Source organism: Octopus sinensis, linkage group LG17 (genome assembly GCF_006345805.1).
Source record: "Octopus sinensis linkage group LG17, ASM634580v1, whole genome shotgun sequence".
NCBI classification, from domain to species: Eukaryota; Metazoa; Mollusca; class Cephalopoda; order Octopoda; family Octopodidae; genus Octopus; species Octopus sinensis.
This window is the reverse complement of record NC_043013.1, coordinates 39,636,690-39,654,490: the sequence shown is the minus strand read 5'-3', so window position 1 is coordinate 39,654,490 and position 17,801 is coordinate 39,636,690. Positions and strand designations below refer to the sequence as shown.

Here is a 17,801-nt window from a genome sequence, read left to right as displayed (position 1 = left end):
GATCACGAGCAGAAGTAGTGGGGGAGCATCATGCCCTGATGCAGTACAGGCAGAGGCTCTCATGGCTTCTGATCTTAACTGATTGGAAGTGTTATCATGTACATTGTTCTGTCTTGGTATAAAAGATGGGCTACAGCAAATATTCTGCTCAATACCACAGATTTGCTTGTCAGTTGTTTGACCTTAACCAGTTGAGCATGTCCCTTAGTGGCTGACGATATGTGCATCTCTGATCACGAGCAGAAGTAGTGGGGGAGCATCATAGCCATGTGTTGAGAGGGATTCTTTGGGGTTTGAATAATTCACCTCTGGAGACATGGGTGGGTTTTTCAACATCCTTAAACAACCCTTATTCAGGGACCGTTTGAGCGGGATGGGCTACTCAACCTGAAGAAAATTCTAACTGGGCCCCACCTGCAAGGTCATGTGCAGTTTATCTTGATATGAGATCACCATGCCGCGCACATATGGTTGTGATGCATGTGCCTGGTGTGCCCTTATCAGACGGGTAGTCATGATGGGTATATTGGGCTTCGTATATTTTACCCCAGTGTCACTTTGATGGCATGCTCTGCTCGCTCACTCAATAATAATAATAATAATAATAATAATAATAATAATAATAATAATAATAATAATAAGAAGAAGAAGAAGAAGAAGAAGAAGAAGAAGAAGAAGAAGAAGAAAAAGAAGAATGATGATGATGATGATGATGATGATGATGATGCAGGAGGATGGAAAATTATCGATACTCTGGGACTATGATTTTCAGATGGATCGTGTAATCGAATACCGTCGACCGGATATTGTCATATTGAGTAAGAGAGACAAATACTGTCAGATAATTTGATGTAGCCATACCAAATGATATGAATGTTGTGAGTAAATAGGTTGAAAAGATCACCAAGTACTCTGAATTGAAAGTGGAAATGGCAAGACTGTATGGAATGTGAGAGGATAATGTAAAAATGATACCAGTGGTGATCGGAGCGTTAGGCTCAATCCCATTGAAACTTCAAAACTTCTTAAGGCAACTGGAAATCCCATGCAAGATTGATGTCTTTTAAAAAGCAGCTTTACTGGGCATAGCGCACATCTTAAGCAAAGTATTATGTCTGAGGTCTTTGTTGTGACTTGATAGATAACTACGTAGATGAGTTTACAGATACTACGCACACACACACGTTCGCGAGCGTTAAACTAATACACCTGTTTGTTGTTTATACACCTATCTTAGTCATTGGTTTTTCTGTAAATTTCAGCTCTATATTGCACACTCACGTGGTCGCTCCAGCTTTATCCTGCTTTAACCTCCTACATTTCGGACTTCTACCTGGAATTTCTGCACCTCACCTCATCTACACACCCAAGAAAAGCTCGTGTGTGGTTATATATACATATATGTATTCACACGCATATGCAATGCATAGGAAATAGAATTGAAGTAGTTGAAATGTAATTTTCTAATGCCTCCGATGTGCAATTTTAAATACATGTTAATACACGTTATTTTGTTCATAGAGGAAGCACTGAGATCATCTTGATAGGTTTAATAGTTAGTAAACTTTCAGCAAATCGCTATTTAAATCAGATACAAGCTAAAGCATAATACATACACACATATATACTCGGCGATAATTATGTTCGAATGAGTTATCTCCCAAGCGGCCGAAGTCTGCTTTGCCTTTCGTATCTCGGGGTAAGGGTGAGGCATTGAAATAAATGCTTGACACAGGGCAGCTATAATCGATTAGACTAATGAAACTATTTACATCAAACACAAGCGTGGCTAATTTGTATTCATCAGCCACGAGATTCAATACATGATACATACTTATGTATAATACAGTATGCACTCAAATCCCTCAATACATTTAAGGAAATTGAATAACAGTTTTTAAATCTTCCCTTATCATACATTAAGGAGGTATACATATATCTTATTAATCGCTTCAAGTACAGAATAATAAAGAAGACATAACTCAAGTACCTTTCATTGTTTTGCTTATCTCAAGTTTCTTATACATATTGTGTTACACATAAGCATTTATTAATTATTTATCCTGTCCCTGACATATGCATGGAATGTATCTTATACGTGTCAATACAATTAAACTCCGCCAAGGCCGACTTTGCCTTTCATCCTTTCGGGGTCGATAAATTAAGCACCAGTTGTATACTGGGGTCGATCTAATCGACTGCCCCCCTCCCCCAAAATTTCGGGCCTTGTGCCTAGAGTAGAAAAGGAATACAATTAACTTAAATACCGATCTGCGATAAGGATGTGGACAGACAGAAAAGGTACGCTAGTCCTTTTGATGCACTCGAATTGTTTCCAGTGGGGCCTGATACTCTAAGAAAAACGAAAGTGCTGTTTAAGTACCCGTTCAGTGTTTCAACAGTACTCACTGGTTTAAGGTGGCGAACTGACCGAACTGTTAGCTGTCAGAATTGTTAGCAAATCGGGAAAAATGCTAAGCCACATTTCGTCTGTCCGCACGTTCTGAGTTCAAATTCGGTCGGGGCCAACTTTACCATCCATACTTTAGGGGTTCAGTGTTTCAACAGTACTCACTGGTTTAAGGTGGCGAACTGACCGAATTGTTAGCTGTCAGAATTGTTAGCAAATCGGGAAAAATGATAAGCCACATTTCGTCTGTCCGCACGTTCTGAGTTCAAATTCGGTCGGGGCCAACTTTACCATTCATACTTTAGGGGTTCAGTGTTTCAACAGTACTCACTCGTTTAAGGTGGCGAACTGACCGAACTGTTAGCTGTCAGAATTGTTAGCAAATCGGGAAAAATGCTAAGCCACATTTCGTCTGTCCGCACGTTCTGAGTTCAAATTCGGTCGGGGCCAACTTTACCATCCATACTTTAGGGGTTCAGTGTTTTAACAGTACTCACTCGTTTAAGGTGGCGAACTGACCGAACTGTTAGCTGTCAGAATTGTTAGCAACTCGGGAAAAATGCTAAGCCACATTTCGTCTGTCCGCACGTTCTGAGTTCAAATTCGGTCGGGGCCAACTTTACCATTCATACTTTAGGGGTTCAGTGTTTCAACAGTACTCACTGGTTTAAGGTGGCGAACTGACCGAACTGTTAGCTGTCAGAATTGTTAGCAAATCGGGAAAAATGCTAAGCCACATTTCGTCTGTCCGCACGTTCTGAGTTCAAATTCGGTCGGGGCCAACTTTACACATTCATACTTTAGGGGTTCAGTGTTTCAACAGTACTCACTGGTTTAAGGTGGCGAACTGACCGAACTGTTAGCTGTCAGAATTGTTAGCAAATCGGGAAAAATGCTAAGCCACATTTCGTCTGTCCGCACGTTCTGAGTTCAAATTCGGTCGGGGCCAACTTTACCATCCATACTTTAGGGGTTCAGTGTTTTAACAGTACTCACTCGTTAAGGTGGCGAACTGACCGAACTGTTAGCTGTCAGAATTGTTAGCAACTCGGGAAAAATGCTAAGCCACATTTCGTCTGTCCGCACGTTCTGAGTTCAAATTCGGTCGGGGCCAACTTTACCATTCATACTTTAGGGGTTCAGTGTTTCAACAGTACTCACTGGTTTAAGGTGGCGAACTGACCGAACTGTTAGCTGTCAGAATTGTTAGCAAATCGGGAAAAATGCTAAGCCACATTTCGTCTGTCCGCACGTTCTGAGTTCAAATTCGGTCGGGGCCAACTTTACCATCCATACTTTAGGGGTTCAGTGTTTCAACAGTACTCACTGGTTTAAGGTGGCGAACTGACCGACGTGTTAGCTGTCAGAATTGTTAGCAAATCGGGAAAAATTCTAAGCCACATTTCGTCTGTCCGCACGTTCTGAGTTCAAATTCGGTCGGGGCCAACTTTACCATTCATACTTTAGGGGTTCAGTGTTTCAACAGTACTCACTGGTTTAAGGTGGCGAACTGACCGAACTGTTAGCTGTCAGAATTGTTAGCAACTCGGGCAAAATGCTAAGCCACATTTCGTCTGTCCGCACGTTCTGAGTTCAAATTCGGTCGGGGCCAACTTCACCATCCATACTTTAGGGGTTCAGTGTTTTAACAGTACCCACTCGTTTAAGGTGGCGAACTGACCGAACTGTTAGCTGTCAGAATTGTTAGCAACTCGGGAAAAATGCTAAGCCACATTTCGTCTGTCCGCACGTTCTGAGTTCAAATTCGGTCGGGGCCAACTTTACCATTCATACTTTAGGGGTTCAGTGTTTCAACAGTACTCACTGGTTTAAGGTGGCGAACTGACCGAACTGTTAGCTGTCAGAATTGTTAGCAACTCGGGAAAAATTCTAAGCCACATTTCGTCTGTCCGCACGTTCTGAGTTCAAATTCGGTCGGGGCCAACTTTACCATCCATACTTTAGGGGTTCAGTGTTTTAACAGTACTCACTCGTTTAAGGTGGCGAACTGACCGAACTGTTAGCTGTCAGAATTGTTAGCAAATCGGGAAAAATGCTAAGCCACATTTCGTCTGTCCGCACGTTCTGAGTTCAAATTCGGTCGGGGCCAACTTTACCATCCATACTTTAGGGGTTCAGTGTTTTAACAGTACTCACTCGTTTAAGGTGGCGAACTGACCGAACTGTTAGCTGTCAGAATTGTTAGCAACTCGGGAAAAATGCTAAGCCACATTTCGTCTGTCCGCACGTTCTGAGTTCAAATTCGGTCGGGGCCAACTTTACCATCCATACTTTAGGGGTTCAGTGTTTTAACAGTACTCACTCGTTTAAGGTGGCGAACTGACCGAACTGTTAGCTGTCAGAATTGTTAGCAACTCGGGAAAAATGCTAAGCCACATTTCGTCTGTCCGCACGTTCTGAGTTCAAATTCGGTCGGGGCCAACTTTACCATCCATACTTTAGGGGTTCAGTGTTTTAACTACTCACTCGTTTAAGGTGGCGAACTGACCGAACTGTTAGCTGTCAGAATTGTTAGCAACTCGGGAAAAATGCTAAGCCACATTTCGTCTGTCCGCACGTTCTGAGTTCAAATTCGGTCGGGGCCAACTTTACCATTCATACTTTAGGGGTTCAGTGTTTCAACAGTACTCACTGGTTTAAGGTGGCGAACTGACCGAACTGTTAGCTGTCAGAATTGTTAGCAACTCGGGAAAAATTCTAAGCCACATTTCGTCTGTCCGCACGTTCTGAGTTCAAATTCGGTCGGGGCCAACTTTACCATCCATACTTTAGGGGTCAGTGTTTCAACAGTACTCACTCGTTTAAGGTGGCGAACTGACCGAACTGTTAGCTGTCAGAATTGTTAGCAAATCGGGAAAAATGCTAAGCCACATTTCGTCTGTCCGCACGTTCTGAGTTCAAATTCGGTCGGGGCCAACTTTACCATTCATACTTTAGGGGTTCAGTGTTTCAACAGTACTCACTGGTTTAAGGTGGCGAACTGACCGAACTGTTAGCTGTCAGAATTGTTAGCAACTCGGGAAAAATGCTAAGCCACATTTCGTCTGTCCGCACGTTCTGAGTTCAAATTCGGTCGGGGCCAACTTTACCATTCATACTTTAGGGGTTCAGTGTTTCAACAGTACTCACTGGTTTAAGGTGGCGAACTGACCGAACTGTTAGCTGTCAGAATTGTTAGCAACTCGGGAAAAATTCTAAGCCACATTTCGTCTGTCCGCACGTTCTGAGTTCAAATTCGGTCGGGGCCAACTTTACCATCCATACTTTAGGGGTTCAGTGTTTCAACAGTACTCACTGGTTTAAGGTGGCGAACTGACCGAACTGTTAGCTGTCAGAATTGTTAGCAAATCGGGAAAAATGCTAAGCCACATTTCGTCTGTCCGCACGTTCTGAGTTCAAATTCGGTCGGGGCCAACTTTACCATTCATACTTTAGGGGTTCAGTGTTTCAACAGTACTCACTGGTTTAAGGTGGCGAACTGACCGAACTGTTAGCTGTCAGAATTGTTAGCAACTCGGGAAAAATGCTAAGCCACATTTCGTCTGTCCGCACGTTCTGAGTTCAAATTCGGTCGGGGCCAACTTTACCATTCATACTTTAGGGGTAAATAAAGTAAGTATTGGGGTCTGTGTAATTGGCTCATCCCTCCCACAAACTTGCTGACCTGCTAAAATTTGAAATCAATATTACTGACTCGTTTGACTATACTAAATGGCTGTTTACGACTGTAGGACAAATTATGCTATTGGTTTGCAAAAATCTTACTAACTATTCTAATGGATATGCAATGCAGTTTTACGGCAGTTTTACGGCAGTCTCACGCCAAATATAAAAAAAAAAAATCTTTATTTGCAGACAGGCAACAGGAAATGATCAACTACAGAAAGCTATCTTTATGTAAGCACCCTGACAACTTTAAATTTCAAAAGTACTGGGAAAGGTGGGAAACGACGATTTTGTTCTCAAGCGAAAGAATGAAAACGAATCTAAGTCTCAAATTAGACATGTTAGAAATCGATGAAGTATTTGAAGCCTGGGAATGTTTTGTAAACCCCCATAACTTGTTCTCAAATTTTTACGGGAATTTTTATTGTAAGTTTTAAACCAATTTATCATATACTTATACTTTTTTCTGTTGTGCCTCCATCGTTTTATGGTCTCCCCAACCCACATATATTTGTTTGTAATCATTTTCCTGAAGGCGGGTTGTGTTCTGGAGCCAGACACTTTCTTTCATTATTTTGCTCCTGTCCACTTAAGTGGCAAAAATTCAAAGGCCTAGCCTCGTAACATTATGTGTCACGCTGAATCTCCTTTACTACTACTACTACTACTACTACTACTACTACTGCTGCTGCTGCTGCTACTACTACCACTACTACTACTATTGTTGTGCTTTGAAGAGAGTGAGCGTGTTCACACATAGTTACATGGAAGTCGATTTATTATGTCTCTTAGCACCTTGTCAAGGGGGCAAGGCAATACTCTTGATCCTTTACCGAGCCCCTGAGACTGATATGAGGGACGTTAGGAGAAGGTTATCCTCAAACCGGAGACCTTACTCGAACGCATGCAAACAGTTGATTCTGTTAAAATCATTCAAAATATTAAACTGGGCAACCGCGCGGGTGTCTGTACTTAAGGAGAGAAATAATATTTATGTGAGCTGGACCATAAAGAGATCGAAACCTTACGGTCTGGTGGTCTCCGGGTTAAAATAGTAGGGAGTTCTCGCCCTGCTTGCAATATATATCGAGTGCAGAGTGCATTGATTAACTACCAGAAGGTAGTTTCTTTTCTAACACTCCTGGGGTTAAAATAACAGTATCGTCGGTTCCTGGGGAGCACATGTGTTTAGGTGGCATTAAACACTACTTTTCGGGATAAATAGAGATTTCTAAACAAGCTGGTTTGCTTGTTAATATTTTTCCTTTCTTTTAGAGGATTCGGGGTATATTTCGTGTTGAAACATTTGACTATCCAACCATCTGACCTTCAGGAGGTCACAATAAAATTTGTTGTGAGACGTTTTTGTATATTTTATTGTGCAAACATTCAGTTTGTTTTTTCGTATATGTGTAACGCATGTATCGATGCGTATACCCGCCATCTGGCTTACCCAATTACACACCCCTTTGTGAGTTTAACGTGTTTTAGAATATTTTGTGTGCATGGAAAATTCTGACAAACAAGAAGGAAGAAAAATTACTCTATTTCATGCAAAAATGATTAACATAAAGTTTTCACAAAATAGACTCGACCAATTGACGTCGTCACAAGTTATTCCGGATATAGGCAAAAGAGAATACGAGCTATGCATATTGCGAAATGTGCTTCATTGCATGAAGCGTTTTTTTTTTGTTTTTATTTTTTTTACCGTAGGTAGATAAGGTCGCAGGTGTGGGTGTGTGATAAAACGTTTGGTTGCAAGCTCAGACTCACAATGTGGCAGCTTGGGCAAGTGTCTTCGACTATAGCCTCAACCCCCACCAAAGCTTTGTAAGTGGATTTGGTAGACGGAAACTAAAAGAAGCCTATCGTATATATATATATAATATATATATATATATATATATATATATGTGTGTATACATATATATATGTATATATATATATATGAATATATGTATATGTATATGTATATATATGCGTGTGTATGTGTGTGTCTATTTGTCCCCGACTGCTGCTTCACAGCTGGTATTTGTGTGTTTACGTTCTCGTAACTCAGCCGTTCGGCAAAAAAGAGGGATAAAATAAGTACCAGGCTTTAAAAAATAAATACTTGGGTCGAGTCTTTTGACTAAAATTCTTCAAAGTGGCGCCCCAACATGGCCGCACTCTAACGACTGATACAAGTAACAGATAAGGAAAAAGAAGTAACATAATTGTGACCATCAAAAATCAGAGGTTTTCAGTGTGCCGTTGAAAGGGCAGTTGAAAGAGACCTCGTTTGATATGTTGGAGGCTGCATTGTCCATCTATCGAGAAATTGCATACTGGATTATGTATCCGGTCTTCAAGTTTGAGGTCGAAGTGAATTATACAACGATATGTGGGTGGGCGGCGCTCAGACGTCAAGGTTGGACATAATGGCCGTGATATTGACTCTTTCTAAGTCATCAAATTTGTTAAGATATGCAAACAGGTTGTGAGAGTTAAAGTGATCAAAATCCACATGCAGTCGGGTTGGAAGTGGCTTGTAAGGGTATACAGGCCCTAATGGCATCCGGGGAACATAGAGCTTATTCGGGAACTGTACCCCATTGCTGAGATGCCTCGCTGTGGGACTGAACTCGAGTTTCGTAACCGCACAGCCTAACTTCTCTGGTATTTTTTATATTTTATACAATTATACGATCTTGTCTCTTTGCTGTCACAGTTCTTGAAATTTTAAAATTAAGTGAAAATTTTCAAATTTGGTATATTAATGTTCTTTTTCACACTGAATCTGATTTTGTTTCTCACTTGTTCCAGAAAAATTTTAGAAAAGATCCCAGTTTTGTTTGTATATCCCTACTCCTTTTGAAAACACTATTTTGTAATATATTTGCAATGGATATACAGAGTCTGATCACATTGGCAGAATCTTCACAGTGTGGAAAAAGAAAAAGCTTTGGATTTATTCCTAATTTTTACCCGCTGAGTTCAAATCCTGCCGTTGTCAAATTAGCTTTTCTTCTTGTCAGTCTCCATTAAATATATATTCAGCCAAATATTGGGGTCAATATGATCGAGTTACTACCTTATACTCTGTGACCTAAATTAAAGGCAATTATTGCTAGCTGCCACGCACCCACAGCCAGCATTTGAAAAAATGCGTTTAATAATTCGAATAAAACCGTATAAAAATCATATGTTGAATCTTGATAATAAAAAAAGTGTTTACATGGTGTCATTCGGGAAGTTAACAAGTTAAAGTCACTTTACCCTTTTAGTATTGAATACAGTAGGAAAAACCAAGATATTTTAACTTAGATTACCAGTTTGAACAATGAGAATTTCAACAATATCGTGTATTTTTATCTATCGTCTTTTACTTCTCTCAATCACTGGAATGCAGCCATGCAGGGACACTATCTTGAAGGTTTTATTCGAACAAATCGCAACCAAGATTTTGTTTTAAAATCTAGTACTTTTGCTATTGGCTCTCTTGACAAACCTCAGTTAGGTAGATATGAAAACAATAGAAAAGATTGTCAAGCAGTGTCGGGTATGTGTAACAAACCTAAATACACACACACACAATGAAACGTCAGGTTTTCAGAATTTGAAGGTATTTCATATCGTGAAACTTACATACACGCACGCACACATACTTACAGTTATGTATGTATCTCTCTCTCTCTCTCTCTCTCTCTCTCTCTCTCTCTCTCTATATATATATATAATATATATATATATATATATATATATATCCTTTTCTACTCTAGGCACAAGGTCTGAAATTTTTGGAGAGGTGGCAAGTCGATTAGATCGATCCCAGTACGCAACTGGTATTTAATCTATCGACCCCGAAAGGATGAAAGGCAAAGTCGACCTTGGCGGCGGAATTTGAACTCAGAACGTAGCAGCAGACGAAATACCGCAAAGCATTTCGCCTGGCGTGTTAACGTTTCTGCCAGCTCGTCGCCTTTATCTATCTATCTATCTATCTATCTATCTATCTATCTATCTATATCTATCTATCTATCTATCTATCTATATATATATATATATATATATATATATATCTATTCATCTATCTATCTATACATACATACATACATACATACATACATACATACATACATACATACATACATACATACATACATACATATGTATATACAGGGGTTGGACAAAATAATGGAAACACCTTAAAATTTCAAACAAATTAATTTTACTACGGGGTAGGACTACCTTTGGCAGTAATTACAGTTTGAACTTTACGAGGTATGGACTCGTACAAAGTTTGAATTGTTTCCAAAAGAAATTTTGTCCATTCTTCAGCTAAAGAGTCTCCAGTTATTGTAGTGATGATGGTAGAGGATATCGATTCCTTCCTTGTTTTTCTAAAATGCACCACAAATGTTCAATAATTTTGAGATCTGGGGTCTGTAGTGGCCAGATAAGATGTTCATCTTCACTAGAATGTTCCTCGTGCCATTCATTAACAACTTGAGCTTCTACAAGAAAGCAGTCTAGGTCAAATGCTTCTTTTGGCTGTCTCCACGCGTATACTCAGCCGGTGGTCGGAAATAATATAAAGGATGACTCGTCCAAGAAAATAACATTCTTTCACTGCTCTAGGGACCAATTTTCTAGGTTTTTACTCCATTCTAAACGCTTTGCAATGTTTGGTTTTGAAAGTAGTGGTTTTCTGATTGCAGCCCTGCAGTACAATCCGGTTTTGTGCAACTCCCGGCGAACAGTTTTTGTGGAAACTGGGTTCTCGGGGTGGTCACTAAGCTCTGCAGTAATTTTGGGAGCTGTAGTTTTGTGATCCTTTCTAACAATTCACGTCAAATCCGACGGTCTCTATCTGAAAGTTTTGGTTTTCTTCCGGAGTTTTGTTTCGACGAGGTTTTCCCTCTTTTTTAAAGGCTGTCTTTACTTTCGAGACAGTACTTCTTGATACACCAAATATTTCGGTTCGTTACGCTAGCGCCTGCCATATGAGCACCAACAATGTTACCTCTTTGAAAGTCGGATAGATTTGTCATTTTAACGAATTTTAATTACTTTTTAGTGATGATATCTGAAAAGAAACAGCAATTTTAGCAAAACAAAACATATCAAGCAATACTAATAATAAATAAACAAGCCTTTGACGGTTTTATAGATATTTCAAAATGATGATACTGTGATGCTAGGTGTTTCCATTATTTTGTCCAACCCCTGTATATCTATAAATCATGGTATTGAACAAATTATCGGATGCTGTTATATCGGATGCTAGTCACAATATGTGCTTCACATTGTCTTAGCCTTCGAATATTACCACCACACTGTCCAGGCGAGTAGACCAACATTCCTCCTTATCTCAAGACTATTTTGTTGCAGAGGTTACCCCATTACAGCTGAATGAACTGGAGCAACGCGAAAATAAGTGTTTTAGTCAAGAACACAATGCACCGCCCGGTCCGAGAATCGAACCAATGATCTAGCAATCGCAAGTGCAACGTCGTAACTACTAGGCCACGTGCCATCACGCCTCCTCAAGTTCACATGTATCAAATTACGAATTAACAGCAGCTCATGTAATTAAACATTATCGATCGCACATACGCGGTGCATGTGCTTTGCTTATACGCCGAAATTGCTGTGGGATAGCGTCTGGGAAAGCTCTACTATACAACACCATCACAGACCAGGTAAGACAACTCGCCTCGGAATGAATCCGAAAGTAATAGATACCGATATTTCATCACTATTGTGACATGTTAATACCCCGCACTCGGATCATTCCGAAACGAATCGAAACTATTGTCCGTGGTCCATTTCTGAAAGTTCTTTCGTCATCCATTCTGTGACCTCCTCAGTGATTCTTTGTCCCATATGTCTCCTCTTGTCCTGCTAATTCCAAAAACAGGAGGACAAGACAAGACTCATAGGTAAATAAGGTGAAATCTATTTGCTGATGTACTGTGGCGTAGTTCATTTGACAGAAAGTTGACTTAAAGCAACTCTAGCACATGTCTGTCTGCCTGTCTGTTTGCCTAACTGCCTGTTTGTGTATCTGACTGTCTTTCTGTCTGTCTGTCCCTCCCTCCCTCCCCCCTCTCTCTCGCCACACACACACACACATATATATATTAGATTTCTTGCAAAGAACTTGCAAATGCAAATATCACCCGTTAAAAGCCTCATACCGGATGCAAAGAAGCTTATGGGGTCATGAGGAGAGAATGAGCCCTCCCGGTGCTAGATCAACTGGTTAATAGGTTTTGCTCAATATTCTTCTTGCCATTGCTAATCGTCTCTTTTTAACCAAATTTTGTGGTTTTCCCTCTACACTGCAGTCTGCATATCACTCGTGATGGTATTTGCTTTACGATGGGTTAGACTAAACAACAACACTTGCCTTACGCTGTGTCCAATAAATCCTCTACATCCAGCTTCGATTGGAAAATGCCTTGGTTTCCATCCTGTGTCTCCACATTCCTCGACGAGGTTTTTATAACGGTCGATCTTTCGAGTCCGAGTGCCATCCATGTTATCTTCATGAGGAACCGTTAACTTGACTAGGTTTACTACTTCCTTTATTTCACACATATATGATATCCGGCTTTTCCTCAACTGGAATTGGGAAGAATCCTTGGAACCCTAGTAAATCGACAGCCACCTCGCAATAGCCGTTCCACTTTTCATCGTTCACAAGAAGATTCTTCTTCAAACCTGCTGTCCTGAACGTACGAGGGTCATGAAATGTCTGGTTTGTTTCTCCTTCTTTTATGCCACTGTTGACGAGAGCAATTTGGTTCTTTATAGCATTGAAGAGGACCTTAAGGACCAGATTGTGTCTATATGCATATCTAACCAATGTCAGTGAACAGCTGGAAAGAATGTTACAGTGTTCCGACTTTTCCGTATTCCTATTTATCATTCTCCAATACGTTCCGTCTTATTAGGTTTGTAAGGCGATGGCAAGGCAACATAGGATAAACGAAGCAGAAAACCCAAACATGACGTACCTCACTTACATATTTCATTCCAACATATTTTCTTCTCAATTATCTGTTCCTCCCATATTGGCATGTCTTTGTTGAGGATATTGGATCAAGTGAAGCTATCGTCTCTCTGTAACACACAGATACTTATATTGCTGTCTATAGTATCAAGTGTAGCTGCAGCTGAATATACTTCCTGTACACATGTATAAGATGTACTTTCGTATCAGTTTGAACTGATTTTACCTGCTTATACCTCACTGTTTCCTCTTACACATTACATATGTTAACTATTCACCAGCTGAACGAAATACGCTGCAATGTGTTGCTTTATAGTTTTAAAATTTTGACATTTTATCCAGAGTAAACAATTTACTTTCTATTAGGAATTTTATTACTAAGATATGCATAGATACACATTATCGGTGGTATCTGGTATACCTATTCACATCCGCTGGCTAGACGGATAAAGGATCGGATTTCAAGATCTACTATTCATGGTAGGTTTAATGTAGATTTAATGTAAAGGAATCTCGCAATTAATCCAGCGTTTCATAATAGTGAATCGTTATTAGAATCACAGTAAAATGCTAGCCTTCAACATATCGAGAATCTTGTAGAAATGTAATTCACTATATTGTAGTACATTCTACTTTTCTGTGATTTGCATTTTTGCATCTATTCTCATTTCTCTGTATGTACAATACATGCATACATACATACATACATACATACATACATACATACATACATACATACATACATACATACATACATACACGCATACGGAAAAGTAGAGAGATCGTGGGTAAGTAGAATACGCAATACATACGTACGTATGTATATATGTATGTTTGTTTGTATGTATGTTTATTTGTTTACATGTCTCTCTATAATGATTTTTAAAATAGAAGAGACATACAAAGAAACATTAATACAAACAAACTTACATACTTATGCAGTGGTGCAACAATAGAGGTCAATATTATAAGTAGCAGGCTTTAAGGTGAGTGCTGCTGCTGATTATTTAGCATGGCCGCGACTGAAATAAGTAAGATATAAAAAAATAAATCAAGAGAAAGATCAGATCATTCGCAATGAAAAAAAAAAAAAAACATTGTGTACATATTGACATTGATTTATAGAATATTACATCTTTTGTCATCAGCACATGCCATGGCGCTACGTTACAGATAAACGATATTGTTAAAGTTACATCGTGAAGGTCTCCTTAGAGATAAAACCGGTTGGAAAAGCATCTGTGACAATATTTGTTTTATGCTGTACTTATAAAATATATAAATATATTTATTTTTCTCGTTGATTCATATATTTTAATTTTTTCACTATGTATTTGTGTGTGTACATATATATATATGTGTGACCTCGTGTGTACCGTTGGCGATTTTTTTCCCTTCTCTGGATCTTTCCTTCTCCTATGTTTCCGACGAAGAGCTTCGCTCGAAACGTTAAACCCTCCTTCTTTCCTTCTTTCCTGAGCGTCCAATAATACTATATTTGTTCCACGTCCTCGCGTTGTTGTGTTTTCTTGTGCTTTCTTGTTTGGATATTAACTTCATATATATATATATATTATATATATATATATATATACACACACACACATATATATATATATATATATATATATATATATATATATATATATATATATATATTATATATATATATATGTGTATGTATGTATGTATGTATATATAATTGTTAAAGAGGACAACTAAAAGGCAAGACAAACATCTCAAGTTATACACGTTATTGTTATTGGAAAGATTCAAAGTCTTACAGCTGTTTCTGGAATATCCCAGTGAATGGGATATTCCGTCATCGGAGACCAGTAGGGAAAATGACAAGGGTATAGAAGGGTATAGAAATGACGACACAGAGAACAGAAGAAAAGGAATGAAACGAAGAAAGAGAAGTAAAAAGAAGTATAAAAGTTCATCTCTCTCTCTCTCTCTCCAACTAACTGTCGTAGAACTGATAGCTGCAACTGTAGATCTGGAACAGACTGCACGCTGCAAGCCCTTTGCAGAAGATTCAACATCGCATACAAGGTTCATAACATAGTGAATAACAGCATAGTGAAAAACAACATAGTAAATAACAACATAGTAAATAACAACATAGTAAATAACAACATAGTAAATAACTCCAATAGCTACTACATTGGGTCTACCACAATTTTAAGCTAAGATATTATGCACAATTAAACTCGTTTAAATATAAAGAGAATAGCAATTCCACATCACTAGCCAGCCACGCACGCCATCTAATTAATAGAAAAATACAATATAGACTTTCCTGGGCTATACTAGATTATGTTATCCCATATCAGGACCAACACTCCACTTGTGGACTCTGCTTAAAAGAAGCCTTCAAAATTTTAGCCCATAACTCACCACAATTGCTTAACAAACACAACGAAGCCTTTATAACGTGTAAACACAAATTCTTCCGCACTTTTAAAATCTTCCGTAACTCCAAATGTAAATTCAACCACCATGAATAACACTCACATACAAACTTCCATGGTCGTTAACACATACCCCTGTGTAACTCTTCTATCAACTTTACTTCATCACTTTATAAGATAAATGTTAATTCTTTAATTTATTTTTAAACCTTAACTTAATATATCCCTTAATATTTAATTCTATTATTCCTAAATAATTTAACATTCACTGGTTTCTTCATTCACGACTACCTACACATCCATACCATCATTGCTAAAAATATTTCTACGGCCACTGACCTTAGCCATGAAGCGCACACAAGCACTTACTACTAGATTTCCTCTCCAGTCCCTACAGACTAGTAGAATACCATTGGCACCTACTATTCTCTTTAAATTCCTTTCATTTTACTATATATATTTTTTACGTTATCTTCCCGTACATCCTCCTCCTCTCTCCTTATTTACCCTTTTATATTTATTTGTTTATTTATCGTCTTGGTTATTTTTGTACACTATATTATTATATACCTTATTTTATCCTTAATGCCAAAGCTTAATTACCTCTCTCACTATCTCTACCTCTCTATTTATTTATTTTTCTTTCTATTAACATTAGTAACCCATCTCCGCTACCATTCTGTTATTGAACGTTGATACGTTCGTGTCTATTTCTGGATATTTATACTATTAAGACTTTAACCTACATGGATTTACACAGGATTGTACCTAAGGACTAAAGGACTTATTTCTACATGATCGGAAAGTTGAACTGTGAACTTTTATACATCTTTTTCTTCTCTTTCTTCGTCTCCTTATTCCTTTTCTCCTGTCCTCTGTATTAATCTATACCCTTCTCATTTTCCCTATTGGTTTCTGATGACAGAATATCCCATACTCTAGGATGGATCTCCCAGAAACAGCTGTAAGAGTTTGAATTTTTCCAATAATAATAACGCATATGACTTGAGATGTTTGTCTTGCCTTAACGTTTCGTATTCTCTTGAACAGTTATATATTCGCTATATCCGAAATCTACAATGGCTCCATAACTACGATCTCGGCTATAACCTTGGGGCACTAGCAAAGCGAGAGTAGAAAATATTGCTTAAGATTCAGCTCTGTCGAATAGAACAGGCCATCCCGTAGCTACAAGATGTACACTTTCACATTATACTTACATTATTGCATACATATATGCATAAATAGAAACGTATGTACATGCACACGTACGTACACATATATATGTATGTGTGTACGTGAATGTATATATAGATATATTTTTGTCATTGAATATATATTGAATACAAATGTAATTACGCTACGTTCATATTCATATATGTACGTATGCATATGTTTGTATGTGTGAGTTGTGTGTGTGTGTGTGTGTGTGCGAGTGTGTGTGTGTGTGTGTTTGTGTGCATAGGTCTAAATTTATCAATATATTCCTGTGTATGTACAATACATATGCTATCCCCATCAAAGCCAGTTAATATTGCTTTCAAATTATGACATAAGGCCAGCACGGTTGAGGTGGGGCTATGTCGCTTATATCGACCTCAGTGCTCAACTGATGTGTACTTTATCGACCCCGAAGGGATGGAAGGTAAGAAGGTAAAGTCGACTGCTACTGAATTTAAACTTAGAACTCATTATACCCGGCGTGATAACGATTCTGCCAGCTACCCGCCTTAAGACTTGTTAATATTAACCATCTGACCAAGCGAAATGCTTAGCAATATGTCGTCCGCATTTATGTCCCTAGTTCAAATTCCGCCGACTTTGCCTATTGTCTCCTTCGGGATCAGTAAAATAAGTACCACGTTCTAAGTTCAAATTTCGTCGAGGTCTACTTTGCCTTTCATCCTTTCGGGGTCGATAAATTATGTGCTAGTTACGCACTGGGGTCGATGTAATCGACTTAATCCATTTGGCTGTCCTTGTTTGTCCCCTCTATGTTTGGCCCATTGTGGGCAATAAAAAAATAAGAAAATACAACTCTTTTTCCTCTATATGTTTTTCTCTCTATTTTTGTATGTGCCAACGCATGAAACTCTCGCGCCTTGAGTCACACTATTACTGCTGCTAAATATTAATAAAAATATACATATACTCATATTCTGAGTTCTATTTGTCCTGTTTGCATCAACGTGCCTATATATTTTTCTCTCTATATTTTTCATAGGATCTACTTAATGCCTGACGAACGGCGCTATTTACAGTCAAAACTGAGAAAAAAAACCTGTAA

At 38.7% G+C, this 17,801-nt stretch overlaps 1 protein-coding gene across 3 annotated transcripts in view; it reads left to right on the top strand.

Annotated features, from left to right (window-relative positions):
* The window catches only part of LOC115220973 (synaptotagmin-15-like), a 187,523-nt gene that overhangs the window by 135,739 nt on the left and 33,983 nt on the right, over positions 1–17,801 (top strand). For all 3 annotated transcript variants that reach the window (XR_005002692.1, XM_036510503.1, XM_036510502.1), the window contains exon 3: positions 17,739–17,801. This exon is cut by the window's right edge and continues 31 nt beyond it. Coding sequence is in view for 2 of the 3 variants with exons in the window: in XM_036510503.1 (XP_036366396.1) it covers positions 17,739–17,801 (63 nt within the window). In the remaining variant the exon portion in view is untranslated. The remainder of the gene's footprint in view (positions 1–17,738) is intronic.